General features: G+C 36.4%; 1 protein-coding gene across 1 annotated transcript in view; it reads right to left on the bottom strand.

Moving 5' to 3' along the window:
* PpD3 (protein phosphatase D3) overlaps window positions 1-15258 on the bottom strand; it is a 246514-nt gene that overhangs the window by 101870 nt on the left and 129386 nt on the right. Inside the window, exon 7 of the mRNA XM_090368865.1 lies at window positions 1778-1876. Within this exon, the coding sequence (XP_090224991.1) occupies window positions 1778-1876 (99 nt within the window). The remainder of the gene's footprint in view (window positions 1-1777; window positions 1877-15258) is intronic.

The raw sequence follows: 15258 nt of genomic DNA, 5'->3' as shown, positions 1-15258 counted from the left end.
AAAGTATAGAGAAATCCATTAACCACCAAATTCAACCCAGGGGCTCACATCTGGTGAGTATGGGCTTGGCACACCCAAGGTCCTGAGCTAGATATCATTCTTCCACACACACACACACACACGCACGCGCGCGGTAATTCAGAATTTTTTTTTTTTTTTTTTTTTTTTTTGGCTGGTGCAGCATAAGCCTCAGGCTTCCTTCTACCATATGGCTAATGATAATAAGAATAATAATAAGAACTAAATTATCTAGAAACTTTCCATCTGATCAATGATTGCCAGTATGGATTCTATCAATGTCCATTCATTGGTGATATACTGGCTTTTGTTACGCATCTGTGGATAAATTCAATGGAAAAGTTTGGTGAAACTCAAGCAGTTGCTCTTGACATTTCAAAAGGCTTCGATCATGTTTGGCATAAAAGTCTTATAAATAATATTCCATCTTATGGTTTGCCAACTTTTTTTTTATAATTGGGTGTCAAAGTTTGCTCTTTGACTACTCACTGCAGGTAATGGTAGATGGCTTTTGTCTTCTAACTTCTCTAATAATACTGGTGTTAAAGGTTCAGTTCTTTCTCCCACAATTTTTCTTTTGTATATTTTGACCTTCTTCCATTGTAAATCCTATGGAAACTGGAAATCCTATCCATAGTTTTGTTGATAACAGCACAAATCGTTCCACCTTCTAGTTTGAGAAACCTTGCACTGCAGAACCAGCTCCAAATTCTCAAATATCCATTATCAATTCCTTAAATGCTGATCTCCATGTAATTCTCCAGTGAGACAGAGATAACTTGGTTAATTTCAATCCTTCTAAAACTCAGTCATGTCTTGTAACTCACAAAAAGATTCTTCTGCTCCTATGCTTATCTTCAATGACACATTCAGATTTCTAGACAAGATCACAAATCTCTATTAGGGATTACCCTTAATTCTAATCTCTCTTGACATAAGTACATCACAAATATTGCTTCCTCTGTATCTAAAAAACTGGATTTTCTCTTTCACTCTAACTTTCATGTTAATTTTCTTCTAAACAGCTACTCTGTACAAATCGCAAATCTGTCCTACCATGAAATATTGTCCCCACATCTGTGGGAGTGCCACAGAATCTCTGTCAGGTTTCTAGACTCCATTCAAAAGAGAAGGTGTTTGACCCATCTCTTACAAAGACTCTCCACTCTTGTCTCATAGAAGTTGTTTTTGCTGCATGCCTTTTCTATAGATACCTCCATGGACACTGTTCTTTTAATTTGGCTTCTATAATTCCCCTTCTAAACTCAAATTCTAAAGTGCTCTGAACATATTTTTCTGGAACAACCTCTCTTCATATGTATTTCTTGAAAATTTCAATCTACAGAAGTTCATGTTTGATGTCAAGTATCATCTTTCATCTTCTCAAATTTTAACCCTTAGGCCTTCTTTTATGAAAGGAACTGGATAAAAAGTACAAATATGAATACATTGGATAATTTTTCTTAATTTATCCAATAATTTAAGAAAAATTAATTTAAATTTCTTAAAATCTAATTTAAGAAAAATCTAATTTTCTTAAATTAATTAAATAAATGATAAACTATAGATTACTGTACTACCTCCTAAACAATTAAAAAAATTAGTTTTCTGACTAGTGTTTAAAATTGAGTTTATTTTAAAATTAGATTTCAATTACAGGTAATAATAATAATAGATCATACTTTACTTGCATTATTTATTTTGATTCAATTCACTCTTCAATTATGTAATCCCTATCTGCTATAACTAAAAAGGATACATAAGGATTAGTTTCTGAAGGCAGCCCATTTAATTCAAATATGTTCAACAAGTCGTAATACTGTCCATGAATATCTCCACACACTGTAAATTTGCTCTCCTGGGGGGGGGAAAAAAACTTTAAATAAAAGGTTAGAATGAACATAATCTTGACATAAATTACTTTTTTTTTTTTTGGTTAAAACAACTATAGTCATTCTACCATTACATATATTACACTCTTTAAAGCTGTTATATGTCTGTCCATTGTCTTAACATCCATAAGGTGTCACAAACAAGTTTATGCCAAGAAAACATTTACACAAATTCAAAAATTACTAGTAGTTATCCTTCAACAAATTAATTTTAAAAAACTGTAAAGGCTTTACAAAATAGTTTTTTCAATCATTGTAATATAATAATAATAACTAGAGGGCTTTGCCCCTCTTTGCTTTGCTCACCAGCCCCTGCACACGCTTTTCTACATAAACTGTAGAGGTATGATGCAGTAAGTCAAATCTTTTCTATGTAAAAGACACACCTGATTGATATCTAATCAGGAAATGACCTATGTAATTATTTACCAGTACATTTGTAGTGATGTAATTGCCCTGCCCACCTGTACCACATGACCTGCATCCCTCTTCTCCCGTTGGCTACCCCACCACGCAGAATTCTCAAGGTGGAATAAATATCACTATGTAATTATTTACCTGCATTTACATAGGTCACTTAGGAAAAGACCGTTCGATATACTAAATTATTCGTCTTGTGATGAGCTGTCCGTTCATGGTGTCAAATCGTCTGTATCTTCCTCTGATCCAAATGAATTTGAAAGTGGTTAGTTGTAACTGCAGCTTCCCTCGTCCTATACTGAAGAATACCTGTCAACACTCAGTCGCATTCCAAGCCAGCACCAAGGTCGCCCTTCTCTCCTCCCGGGCCATCCGCTGCTTCATCTAGAACGGATCTACTTAGGAACATCACCCCCACCAACTTCACCCTCCCCAGGGTCATCTTCTCATTACTGTAAGTAACTCTTTCATTGTTGCAACTGCGCTCTCTAATTGTTAGGGGGACAATCCAAAAGGTCACGGCAAATCTTGTTTAAGACTGTTTTTCACGTGATTTTGTTTTCACGTATTTCCATATTACTATGGAGAAACTCAAGGTTTGCTCAATATGCAACGATAAGTTGAAGACTTCCTGATTTGTAGCTCTTGCAATGAATTAGTAGGACCTTGTTGTAATACGATTAAATACAGCGGATTCCGGTTATTTGTTTTGTTGTTGTTGTTATTTGGTTTTTAGGAGCATTAGCAACTAAGGCCATATTGCTCCGGGAATATGCGGTGGTCATTCCCTGACCTTTCCGCATCCTCCGTATTTGGTGGTGACGGGCTCAAACCCGGGGTCTAAACAAGAAGCGTGTGCTACGCACTGCTGCTCCTTCCCACCTGGCTACGGAGGCGCCACCGGTTAATCAGGGCAGCTGTTTATTTGGGGCAAATCTTTAAAAAAAAAACACAATCCAAACTTTGCTTAATTGGGACAACATGTTTAATCGGGGCAGGAGACCGCAGCACTGGAGATTACCCTACGATTGTCTCTGACCTTAAAACCATAAAATTGGACAACCATAAAACAATAAAAACAATTAGCAGTCACCTGTTTATTGGGCTTTTCTGTTAGTGCAATCTATCATAAACGGATAGTAAACTCGATCTTATTGAATTTGCAATAATACCGACCACTGGAATTCTGTGGGTTATTATGGTGAAATGTGTTTACACTTCCATGGAATCTTCAATCATATAAAAAAATTAACATTCAGAATCTTCTCTTCATTCCTATTTTTAAAGCTTTGTAACTTGTTACTCCGTTCTCATTTGCGAGTATTGTGTTACTTGCCATTTGTGTGTGCCATGTTCTTTGTTATTGATTGCTTATCTTTTTACTGTTTTAAATTTTAATCACCACCCACAAATGTCAACTAGTTAGTATATACATATTACAGTACATATTAATTATTCCGATTATTACGTATATTCTTCCGATTTTCACTTATCATTTAATTTTTTAATTGGTAAGGTAATAGCGGGTAACTTTGTACTTAATATATCTTTACTTTTATAGCCTGTGGATATTCCTCCTATTTTCGCTAATTAGAATTGCTGTTTAATAGAATTAAAATTCAATTCACAAACATGATCAAAATGACCGCCACTTACTACACATCGTATAGTGAACGGTACTTTACTATGGTGAGTCCATCCGTAACATGATTTGATTGTACAGTGAACCAATTGTAAAAGCGGGGGTCCATTGTATTTTTAGCTATTACGTGAAACTTCGGATAATTGGGGCAGCCGCTTAATCGGGCCAAAATGTACTAGTCCCAATGTGTCCCAAATAACCGGAATCGACTGTATTACAAAAAAATGTCATCACAGTCTAAGGCACACTTTAGATGTATTATTTGCAAGCTCACCCAAGATAACACAAGTAGTAAAGAATATCAAGAAATGTCTATTAACGAGACTCAACTTGATACCTACCCAGCCTTCTCAAATGGCATGCACAACTCCTCATTGCCATACTCGATGCTGAATGATGCACCAACGTCAGGGTTTAACTTAAACATCGAACAGGAGTTTCTCGCTTTCGTCACTGACTTTAAAGAGCTCAAGAGAGACCTACAGTCACAGGGACAATATCTTGCAAACCAGATTAGTGGATTATATGACAAATGGCCCGAGATATTTATTTTTCAAAAATCATTGGCAAATGGGTATGACACGCTATACGAAAAGTTGCAAGGTGTGCTACATGAACTTTCCGACTGTAAAAAGTGCAATCTTGAATTAACGAATTTGATAACCAACACTACAAAACAACACACGGAACTAACAACAAACTACAACTCGGGAGAGACCCTGAAAGCTGCATCGAGTGATCACACTGACATCGATATACAATTCGTTGCTGGCCTGAATTGAATTGTTTCAAAAACGCAAATCCTGCCGAACAATGCAAGGTGCCATTAACTAGCAGAGAATTTGGCTTAAAAGGTCAAGAAATGTCATTCGCAGGCGAAGGCCAAATTTCTAATGACGCTAACAATCCACCGATTATCGGCTCCTTTCAAATACTTTGGGAATTACTAAGAGAGAATAACAAAAACAACATTATTCTGGAAATTTCTAACAGGCCTCAGTACAAGAGGGATATATCCACACATACTACAAAAAAAGGTGTTCCCGATTCACCTACAACTCCAGGAAATCCACCTCAAAACCCTAACAATGTGAGGTTACATGAAAAAGGATGCGCATTTATAAATGGCAGTAACGAAATCACCTCCAACAATATGACAAACTTAGTTCTCTACATCGCTACAACACCAGACAAAAATTGCCCGGAATCTGGTTATGCGAATAAGAATACAGGAAACTCGAATATTTGGGATCCAGAACTATCTAATGAATCTGCCTTAAATACCGGGGGAAAAAATTCAAGCACTCAAACCCCAGAATCAGGGGTGAAACTTTATGAGCATAAGTATAACCAAACAGAGGATGAACTAACATTAGGGACAAAACGGAAGAAGAGAGACGATAAAGGACCAATTCAATTAAGAGAAACACAAGCTGAACACAACCTTAGAAACATGCAAAACCAGCAAAAACAAAGGGCGTCGACTGGAAAGTGTAACTCACTGAAACAAGACTCAAATCTCAGAGAATGTAAATAAATATAAGGAAAATATTGATGCACACGCCAACACAAAAGAAACCTATACAGTCAAGGCACAGACAAAGCATAGTTATGCCGAGATATTAAAAAGGGATATGGAAAATGGCAGTGACAACGCAGAAGCAGATAACACAGACAAAATTGAAAGAATGTACTCTAGCAGTAAAAAAATCTTGAATCCGAGTTGTCAACTACAAATTGGGGCTTCAAAAAAACAAAAAGCATAAAGTTATTCCAAAGCCAAAGGCTATATTTGTCTCAAGGTTGGCCCCAGACACAACTGAAAGAGAATTACAAGAAAAAGTTAACAGCTTTTGTAACTCAAATGTTCAGGTAACCAAACTGAAAGCAAGGTTTCCACAGAGTACGCATCCTTTAAAGTTTCATATAGTGAGGACAATGAAGCAAAAATTCTGGACACTAATAATTGGACCGAAGGAACATTGATATTGCCTTTTCACAAGAATTAAGTACAAGGACAAAATCAATAAACCCATCCTCAACTACGAATATTGAAAACGGAAATAAATAGCAACTGCAGACAATCAAAAAAAACACAGGAAAATAGGATTCCAGTTAGGCAGAATAAGAATAATTTACAAGATAATTTGCTATGTTATTATCAAAATGTGCAATGTCTAAACAATACCAACTATAAAGACACATTCCCTTATATTACAAGAAGTACGACATCTACTTTTTAGTGGAAACATGGCTAACTCAGGATGTTAAGGACAGTGAATTGGTCCCACCGGGCTTTGTTGTTATTCGTAGGGATAGACTGGGTAAGAGAGGTGGTGGGCTCATGATTGTTTGCCAAAAAGAGATTCCTATCTCAAAAATCAGTCTTGGTTAACATTGAAAGTATTTTTCTCCAACTGGGCAGTGGCTCTTATACCTGCTATGTTATGCTTGTCTACCTTCCACCACCTGTAGATAACTATCTTATGATATAATTTGAGAACACTATCGACCAAATTCTTAATCAACATCTGGGAATAGACCATTTAATTGTTTTAGGGGACTTTAATATGCCACATGCCTAGAATGGATGTAATGCCAATCCAAGTAATGTTTGGATACTTAAAGGTAAATTTCAAAAAATTTTCATCTCTTTAAATTTGAATCAGATCTGTGAATTTCCAACTAGATATGAAAACTACTTGGATTTAGTCTTCACTAACTTTCCTTTGATGGTCTTTAAGCCAACTAATCTTTTCAAATCAGATCACGTTCCCGTGGCTTTTTCCATCAAGAAGAGATCGGTTAAAGATACGGATTTAGAACGAAAACAGAAGCTCAATTTCAATAAAGTGAAATGGCCTGATATGAATTATGCATTTAGAAACTGTAATTGGGAATTACTATTAAAAATCAGGGGCTTAGAGGGGAACAGGTATCCTGTGTGTTATCAGACACTCAGTCTAAAACACTGATGGATCCAATATCTTTCTATTACAGAAGATTTAAGAGAAGTCCGGTTGGCCTGCCTCCCTAAAATCCACTCATGCACACCTTCTCGATGGTAAGCCCTGTTACATCACTTAGGTGGCAACGAACGTGTAGAGTGGTTCTCTTCAAGACGCCTGGTCAGCATGAAGAGGAAAAGACCAAACCCTCCAGCATATGATAGCACAACAAAAGTTAGTAGATAGAAGATTTAAGTCGACAACAAGAGTTAGAAGAAAAGTAGGATGCTAGTAAGTGAATTTTATCTTTAGCTGATGATGCAATAGAACCATCAAGTTGTAACAGGTGGACAGGAGTATAGATGAAAAGTTTCTGCCAATAGCCTTGGACAAAAAGCATGATGCCCAATTACCATTTGGACAAGAAGCAAATTTTCTACTCTTAGTCTGTTCAAAATTGAGTTTGGATTGTTTAATTGATTGACTGGAGCTTCAGGACTACCGACCTTTGTAACTAAATCAAGTCCATCTTTAAACATTCTAAACCACCTGCAAGGTGTACTATATGGACGTATAGATTCAACATAAGCCTCTTTTAACATTTCATACACTTCAGATGATGTTTTCTTGAAACAGAAACAAAATTTGAGAGAAGCATACACAGTATTTCTAGCATTAGCATTAGTAGAGGCATTTGATGCAAGAAAGCAAGCTTATGCATATTATCAGCCAAAAAAAAAAAAATTAATTAATTAATTAATTAAATTAAATAAATAAATAAAAAAATACCCACTTCCACTTCACCCCTCTGTTCGTTCTAAATACCTGTCCAGCTGAGCCTTAAACTTATTTAGGCTATCAATTTCCACGACAAGGGATGGAAGTCAGTTCCACCAACCAACTACCCGCTGGCTAAAGGCAAATTTCCTCACGTTTATCCTACATCTGTCTTTCCTCAATTTGAATTTATGCCCTCTCAGGTGATTATTCTGAGCAAGAGGAAGAATCCCATCAGCATTGAGCATGCTCAAACCATTCAAGGCTTTATACACCTCTATCAGATCACCTCACTGGTGCCTAGTCTCTAGACACTGTAATTTGCAAAACTTAAGCCTTTCTTCATAAGAGCACCCCCTTTGTTCCATTCACTAATCTTGTTGCCCTTCTCTGTACTCGTTCCAGAATTTCTACATCCTTCTTGAAATGAGGCCTCCAGACCTGTATACAGTACTCTAAGTGTGGCCTGACCATTGCCTTATACAAGGGAATAATCACCTCCTTATCCCTGCTAGAAAAATTCCTATATATCATCGACAATACACCATGAGCTACTCTTGCAGCCCGTCTGCACTGCTCAGAAAACTTCATATCTGCCTGCACAACCACCCCAGGTCCCTTTCATTCTCTACCACTGCCAGTGTAGTACCACAGAGTTGATACGTTGCTCTGGGGTTGCTGTTTCCCATATGTAGTACTTTACATTTGTCAATGTTAAACTTCACTTGCCACCTCTCAGCCCATCTGCTCAACCTTTCCAGATCCTGTTGCAGCAACATAGTGACAGTACTGTCCTTGACACCCTGCCAACCTTCGTATCGTCTGCAAACTTGGACGTTAAGCTTGATATACCATCATCAATATCATTTATAAATACAGAAAACAATAATGGACCCAATACTGAACCTGAGGGACTCCACTAATAACATTAGTGGTTCTTGAGTTTCTTGCGTGTACATCCATTGTTACATAGGCAAAACTGAACAGGCTTTACTGACCACCAAGTCAATTGCACAGGTTGCTAAGTGATGCAGCTTGATTTGGTCTTAAATTCCAAAGCTCAGCTAAAAATAGCAAGCAGTACAGTTGTTCAAGAAAAATTATGATAATATTTTTAAGGTTTATTAGTGAGAAAAGATCACGGATGTTAGAACTGTCTAGTACTCTGGTAGGCAAGTGAATAAGTTCTATAAGGTCATTAGTAATTGCAAAAATCACATCATCTCAACCAGTTGGATCCACGTAACTAGAAAATTGAAGCCTCACTGTTCAGTAAGATTAGTTTCGTGGACTGAACAGAGATAATGGGAGGGGGGGAATTCAGGGCTATTAAAATTAGGGAGGATTAATTTCAGAAAAGGACACTGTCATAGTTTAAGATACTATAGCCTCTATTAACCGGACAGATGGTACAGGTAGGGCAACAAATATAAAGGATTTATGGAATACATTTAGAGCATTAATCAAAGGAGCCATGAATGCATATGTATAACAATTAAAAAAATACAGTATGAAAATATTAATTGGCCCAATGAGCATTCTAAGAAATGTTCTATCTTCTCTAAAAGAGGATTCTGTTTCTGCATAGTTTTCTTGTAAGAAAGTAGTGCTGTATATGCAATGACAGTCATAAATGTTCTGGACAATTGTACATGCAATTTCAGAACTACTAGAATTAGCTTTAAGGTGACAAACCACATGTAATATGATTTCTAAACTATGGCTTTTTGCATATTACACATCTTTTTTAGCCACAGGCTTGCTTACTAGAAATGACTCTCTTAGTATGAAAGTCGTGAGAGAATATACCGGCATATAATAAGAAAAATCATTAACACAAAAACATTACAATATGCAAAGTCTAAAAGATACAAATGCAAAACAAAGACAAGTGTGACACTATACTGCTGTGGATTAATTGGACAAAAATTTAATTTTTATTACTTCACAAATTATAATGAAATACACACACACACACACATACACAGTAAACTCCTGTTATAACAGTCTCACTTACAATGCTATCCTACTCTTAGCATTCTTTTCTTCTGATCCCATGGTCAATCCTATGAATCACCATGAATTTTTTTAATGTCTACAGCACTCCCATTTAAAATTTTTTCCCACTTATATCATTTATTTTTTTTAAGATATAAGAAATGCAGACCTGGAATTTGGGGAGTACAATCTGTACAGGAAGGATATAAAGGATAGGAAGGGAGGAGGGGTTATGCAATTAATTAAGAAACACACAAAATCCAAGGAAGTGAAGCAGTCGACATCGCTGGACAGTGCAGTGTCAAGTCAGTTTGGTGTGACATAAGCACTGGGAGATCAAAATTGAGACTAGGCGTGTGTTATAGGCCTAATCACTCTGATGAGTATAATAAGAAACTGTATAGGGAATTAGAGTGGGCCAGTAAATCAGAGTCTTATAATGGGGAATTTTAATTTTCCAGATATTGACTAGAATTTGTGGGTTGGTCACTCACACACTAGCAAGGCTTTTGTGGATTTATTGGATGATTGTTTTCTACATCAGCATGTTCGGGAGGCAACTAGAGGGAGTAATACTCTTGATTTGATTATCAGTAGTGATTCTTCATGCATTACGAATCTGCAGATAAAGGAACCACTAGGTGGCAGTGATCACAGTGTGCTGAAGTGGGATTTACTCAAAGAGTTAACTACCATTAGGGGTAAAGGGAAGGGCTTTTGCTTTCATAAAGGCGACTACAGTGGTCTGAGACAGTATTTAAATTCTATACAGTGGGACCAACTGATGATGTTACCAACAGCAAATTCAAAATGAGAAGCATTCAAAGAATTTTCTTGGAAGCTACTAGGCTTTACATACCAACTAAGAAATATTGTTCAAGGTTTAGGCCTAAATAGATATCAGATGAACTAATGAGACATATGGCAGAGAATAAAAATGCATGGGATACATATAAATGAATGGGTGACATGGAAGCCTATGACAGATTTAAGCTGGTCTGTAACCAAGTCACAAAGGAGATTAGGCAGGCAAAGGCAGATTATGAGAAATCTTTGGTAAAGGATACAAAGAAACGCAAAAAAGAATTCTTTACCTATGTAAACTCTAGAAGTAAAGGGATGAATCAGATTGATCCACTGGATATTGATGGTTCAACTGTTGATAATCCTGCTCAGGTGGCTAACAAACTAAATGAATATTTTGTATCTACATTCACCCATGAGGAGTTATTCAGGGAGGGGAATGCCAGAGGTGAGTTAAACTCTGGCAGTGAGCTAGATGATTTTGTAATAACTGAGAGGAAAATGGAGGAGAAATTGTTGAAGATAAACATAAAAAAGGCACCCAGGGTGTATGGGATCTATGACATCTATCCAGTTATATTAAAGGAGGCAGCAAAGGAAGTAAGCAAATCCTTAGCCATAATTATCAGAGCTTCCTTGGACTCAGAGGAGGTACCCATGGACTGGAGATATGCAAATGTGACCCCAATTCAAAAAAGAGGATCAAAGGGCGACACAAGTAATTATAGACCTGTTAGTTTAACTTCTGTTCCAGGAAAATTAATGGAGGCACTGCTTAAAGAGGCACTGCAGGATCATTTAGACAAGACTTCAGTGATCACAGTTATAGCTCGGACACAGAATGGTTTTGTTAAGGGGAAATCTTGTCTGACCAATATGATTGGATACTATGATGTGGTCACAAAGGAACTGGATGTGGGGAATAACTTTGCTATCATATATTTGGATCTTAGAAAGGCTTTTGATACTGTTACACACGGAAGACTGCCGAACAAATTGGAGCAGTGTAGCATTGGAGGCAAATTGCTGCTAGGGATAAAGGGATGGTTGAGTGGGAGAAGACAGACAGTGGTAATCAACGGACACTGCGCTCATCATGGACTAATGTTATTAGTGGAGTCCCTCAGGGTTCAGTGTTGAGTCCATTGTTGTTTTCTGTATTTATAAATAATATTGATGATGGTATATATCAAGCTTAATGTCCAAGTTTGCAGACGTTACGAAGGTCGGCAGGGTTGTAAAGGACACTAATAACAGTGCGGTGCTGCAACAGGATCTAGAAAAGTTGAGCAGATGGGCTGAGAGGTGGCAAATGAAGTTTAACATTGACAAGTGTAAAGTACTAGATATGGGAAACAGTAACCCCAGAGTGATGTATCAACTCTGTGGTACTACACTGACAATGGCAGAGAACAAAAAGGACCTCGGGATAATTGTGCAGGCAGATACGAAGTTTTCTGACCAGTGCAGACAGTCTGCAAGAGTTGTTGTTGTTGTTGTTATTTGGTTTTTAGGAGCATTAGCAACTAAGGCCATATTGCTCCGGGATATGCGGTGGTCATTCCCTGAATGACCTTTCCGCATCCTCCGTATTTGGTGGTGACGGGTTCGAACCCCGGTCTAATCAAGAAGCGTGTGCTACGCACTGCTGCTCCTTCCCACCTGGCTACGGAGGCGCCAGTCTGCAAGAGTAGCTCATAGTGTCTTGTCAATGATATACACGAATTTTTCTAGCAGGGATGAGGAGGTGATTATCCCTTGTATAAGGCAATGGTCAGGCCACATCTTGAGTACTGTATTGGTCTGGAGGCCTCATTTTAAGAAGGATGTAGAGCTGTTGGAACGAGTACAGAGAAGGGCAACAAGATTAGTGAATGGAACAAAGGGTTGCTCTTATGAAGAAAGCATTAAATTTTGCAAATTATAGTGTCTGGAGACTAGGCATTTGTGAGGTGATCTGATTGAGGTATAAAGTCTTGAATGGTTTGAGCATGCTCAATGCTGATGGGATTCTTCCTCTTGCTCAGAATAATCACCTGAGAGGGCATAAATTCAAATTGAGGAAAGACAGATGTAGGATAGATGTACAGAAGTTTGCCTTTAGTCAGCAGGTAGTTGGTTGGTGGAACAGACTTCCATCATTTGTTATGGAAGTCGATAGCCTAAATAAATTTAAGGCTGAGCTGGACAGGTATTTGAAACGAACAGAGAGGTAAAATGGGAGTGGCGTTTTTTTTTTTTTTTTTTTGGCTGATGCTGCATAAGCTTGCTTTCTTGCATCATATGCCTCTATTAATGCTAATGCTAAGATTTCAAGAAGTAGTAACTCCAGATACAACCCTCCTTTCTCTTAGTTTTGGTTTTGGAAAAGAAATGACAGACTAAATTTCAGGAATTGTTTACGGAGCAATTTGTTTATTTCACAGAAATCATTTCCAACACAAGTTATATTTGTTTATTTCACATTGAATAAGGCCACTCCTTACAACTCAGTGTTTTCCCATTTATTGGTGGATTCAAACACTCAATTTTTTTTTTTTTTAACATATCTACCAGGATGTTGATGAATATAAAAAATAGATCCAAAAAAAAAAAAGTTCGGCTTACAGTATTCTTTAGAGTATTCTCTAAAGAATGCTGTAAGCTTAGAGTATTTATAGTATTCTCTATTTATATATACAGGAAAAAAAAACTCCAGTTATTGCGCATTTTGGTGGACGCGTTAATCCTAAAGAATGCTATAACATGGGATTCCTTTTTTTTTTTTTTTTTTTTTCCAAACTATTTTTATTTTTATATTTTGCAGTGTCAATGAAGCAATGACTAATACAGGTTTTGAGACCCTGTATTAATGTCTCAAAGAGAGAGAGGGTTAGGTTCCCCCTACAGAAAACTACAATATTAATGCAAACCTTATAAATCAGGGGTGGCCAACGAGCTGATCGCGGCTTTAATTTTGGTCGATCATGGCAAATTTTAAATATAAAGTCATCCCTCAATTTGCGCGGCCAGGTATACTAACAAAGTTTTATATTGCGCATTATTTATTATTTTTTTTACAAAGCTTCAAAAATAGGAATGAAGAGCAGCTTTTGAAAATTTATTTTTTTATTTTTTATTTTTTTTTTTTGCATGATTGAAGATTTCATTGAAGGAGAAACACATTTCACCATAATAACGTAAAATACCACAGAATTACAGCTGTTGGTATTATTGCAAATGCAATAAGACTGTGTTTACTATTTGTTTATAATTAGATTGCACTAACAGAAAAGTGCAAATTATTTTTATTGTTTTATGGTCGGGACCTCCAGAAATAGCTTTAAAGAAATATCACAAAGGCATTCAAAACTGATTCTTGTAAGGATATAACCAAACAGAGCAATAAATGGTGGCATGTTTGTCTGTTATTTTGGAAACAACTGCCTCATTCGGGAATCCTCTCCATCAATTATCCTACGTTAGCTGTTAAGACAGAATATTTTTCTGGTTCGCGCAACTTATAAAGTGTTTTAATCAGTAAGCATTGCTTTTGCTGATTTAATAACTGGACAGTACTTATATGTTAATTTAATACCTTTTGATTTAAAATGAATACTACAAAAAAAGAGTAAAACGTATCATTTTCATCAAGATTGGGAACTAGAATACTTTTTTGTAATGGTGAAATAAAATGTTGCTGTTTGATTTGCAATGCTTCCGTGGCTATACCCAAAAAAGGAAATTTAGAAAGGCACTTCAACACACTCCATGGTAAATACCAATCGGATTTTCCGCCAAATAGAAAAAATAAATAATAGAAAAATAGAAAATAGAAAAAATAAATTGGAATTTAAATCCAGATTATTCACGCAACAAAATTTCTTCGTGACAACTAATTTACAATCATCATTTAAAGTGAGTCATCTTCTTGCAAAAAAATACAAATCATTTTCTGATGGTCAATTCATCAAAGAAGCATTTTTAGAAATAACAAATTCTCTTTTTGAAAATTTTAAGAACAAAATGAAATTAAAAGTGCCCTTCAAGATCTGCAATTATCTCGAAATACTGTGATGTGAAGTGTCGAAAAAATGAGTAAAAATGTGAGCGAATAATTGCAACTAGATGAATCAACAGACGTCAGTGATACAGTGATTGCTCGTTTTTGCTAGTATGTTTTTCGATGATTCTGCCACTAGAGAAGAACCGCTGGGTATGGTTTCATTAAAAGAAATGCTGGGTATGGTTTCATTCCTCCTTTTTTTTATGAGGAGGAACTTGTCTTGATATCTTTAACTCATTCAAACATTTTATTGAAAAAATTAAATTAAATTTATAAACACCATTTTTCAATATGTGCTGATTAACTTTTTTAACCTTGTGCAATGAAATTTTTGAGATGGTAGATCGCGGCACATTTTAAAGGAAAAAAGTAGATCACATCACAAATTAAGCTGGCCACCCCTGCTATAAATCATGCATGCTTTATATAAATTTTATTTGAAGTAAATTGAAGTAAAAGTACAATCAGGACAAGTTCCTCCTCATAAAAAAGGGTACATTTTTAAGGTACTTACCATGTTTAGGCTAAAGGCTACACTCACACAGACACAAGCTGACAGAGCACTGTTTACTGCCACAAGCAACCAAAACTAAAGATGTAAAAATTGTTAGTTTTATTAGTTGATTGTGACAATAAGCACTGCCACATTTGCTTCAGTGCAAAAATGTATGAAAGCAGCCAAAGGCACATACAGTAGAATCTCGTTAATACAAA

This window comes from Mastigoproctus giganteus, chromosome 2 (genome assembly GCF_048544385.1).
Source record: "Mastigoproctus giganteus isolate SK-2022 chromosome 2, ASM4854438v1, whole genome shotgun sequence".
NCBI classification, from domain to species: Eukaryota; Metazoa; Arthropoda; class Arachnida; order Uropygi; family Thelyphonidae; genus Mastigoproctus; species Mastigoproctus giganteus.
Note: the sequence above shows the minus strand (reverse complement) of the source record. Positions and strands in the feature narration are given on the sequence as shown.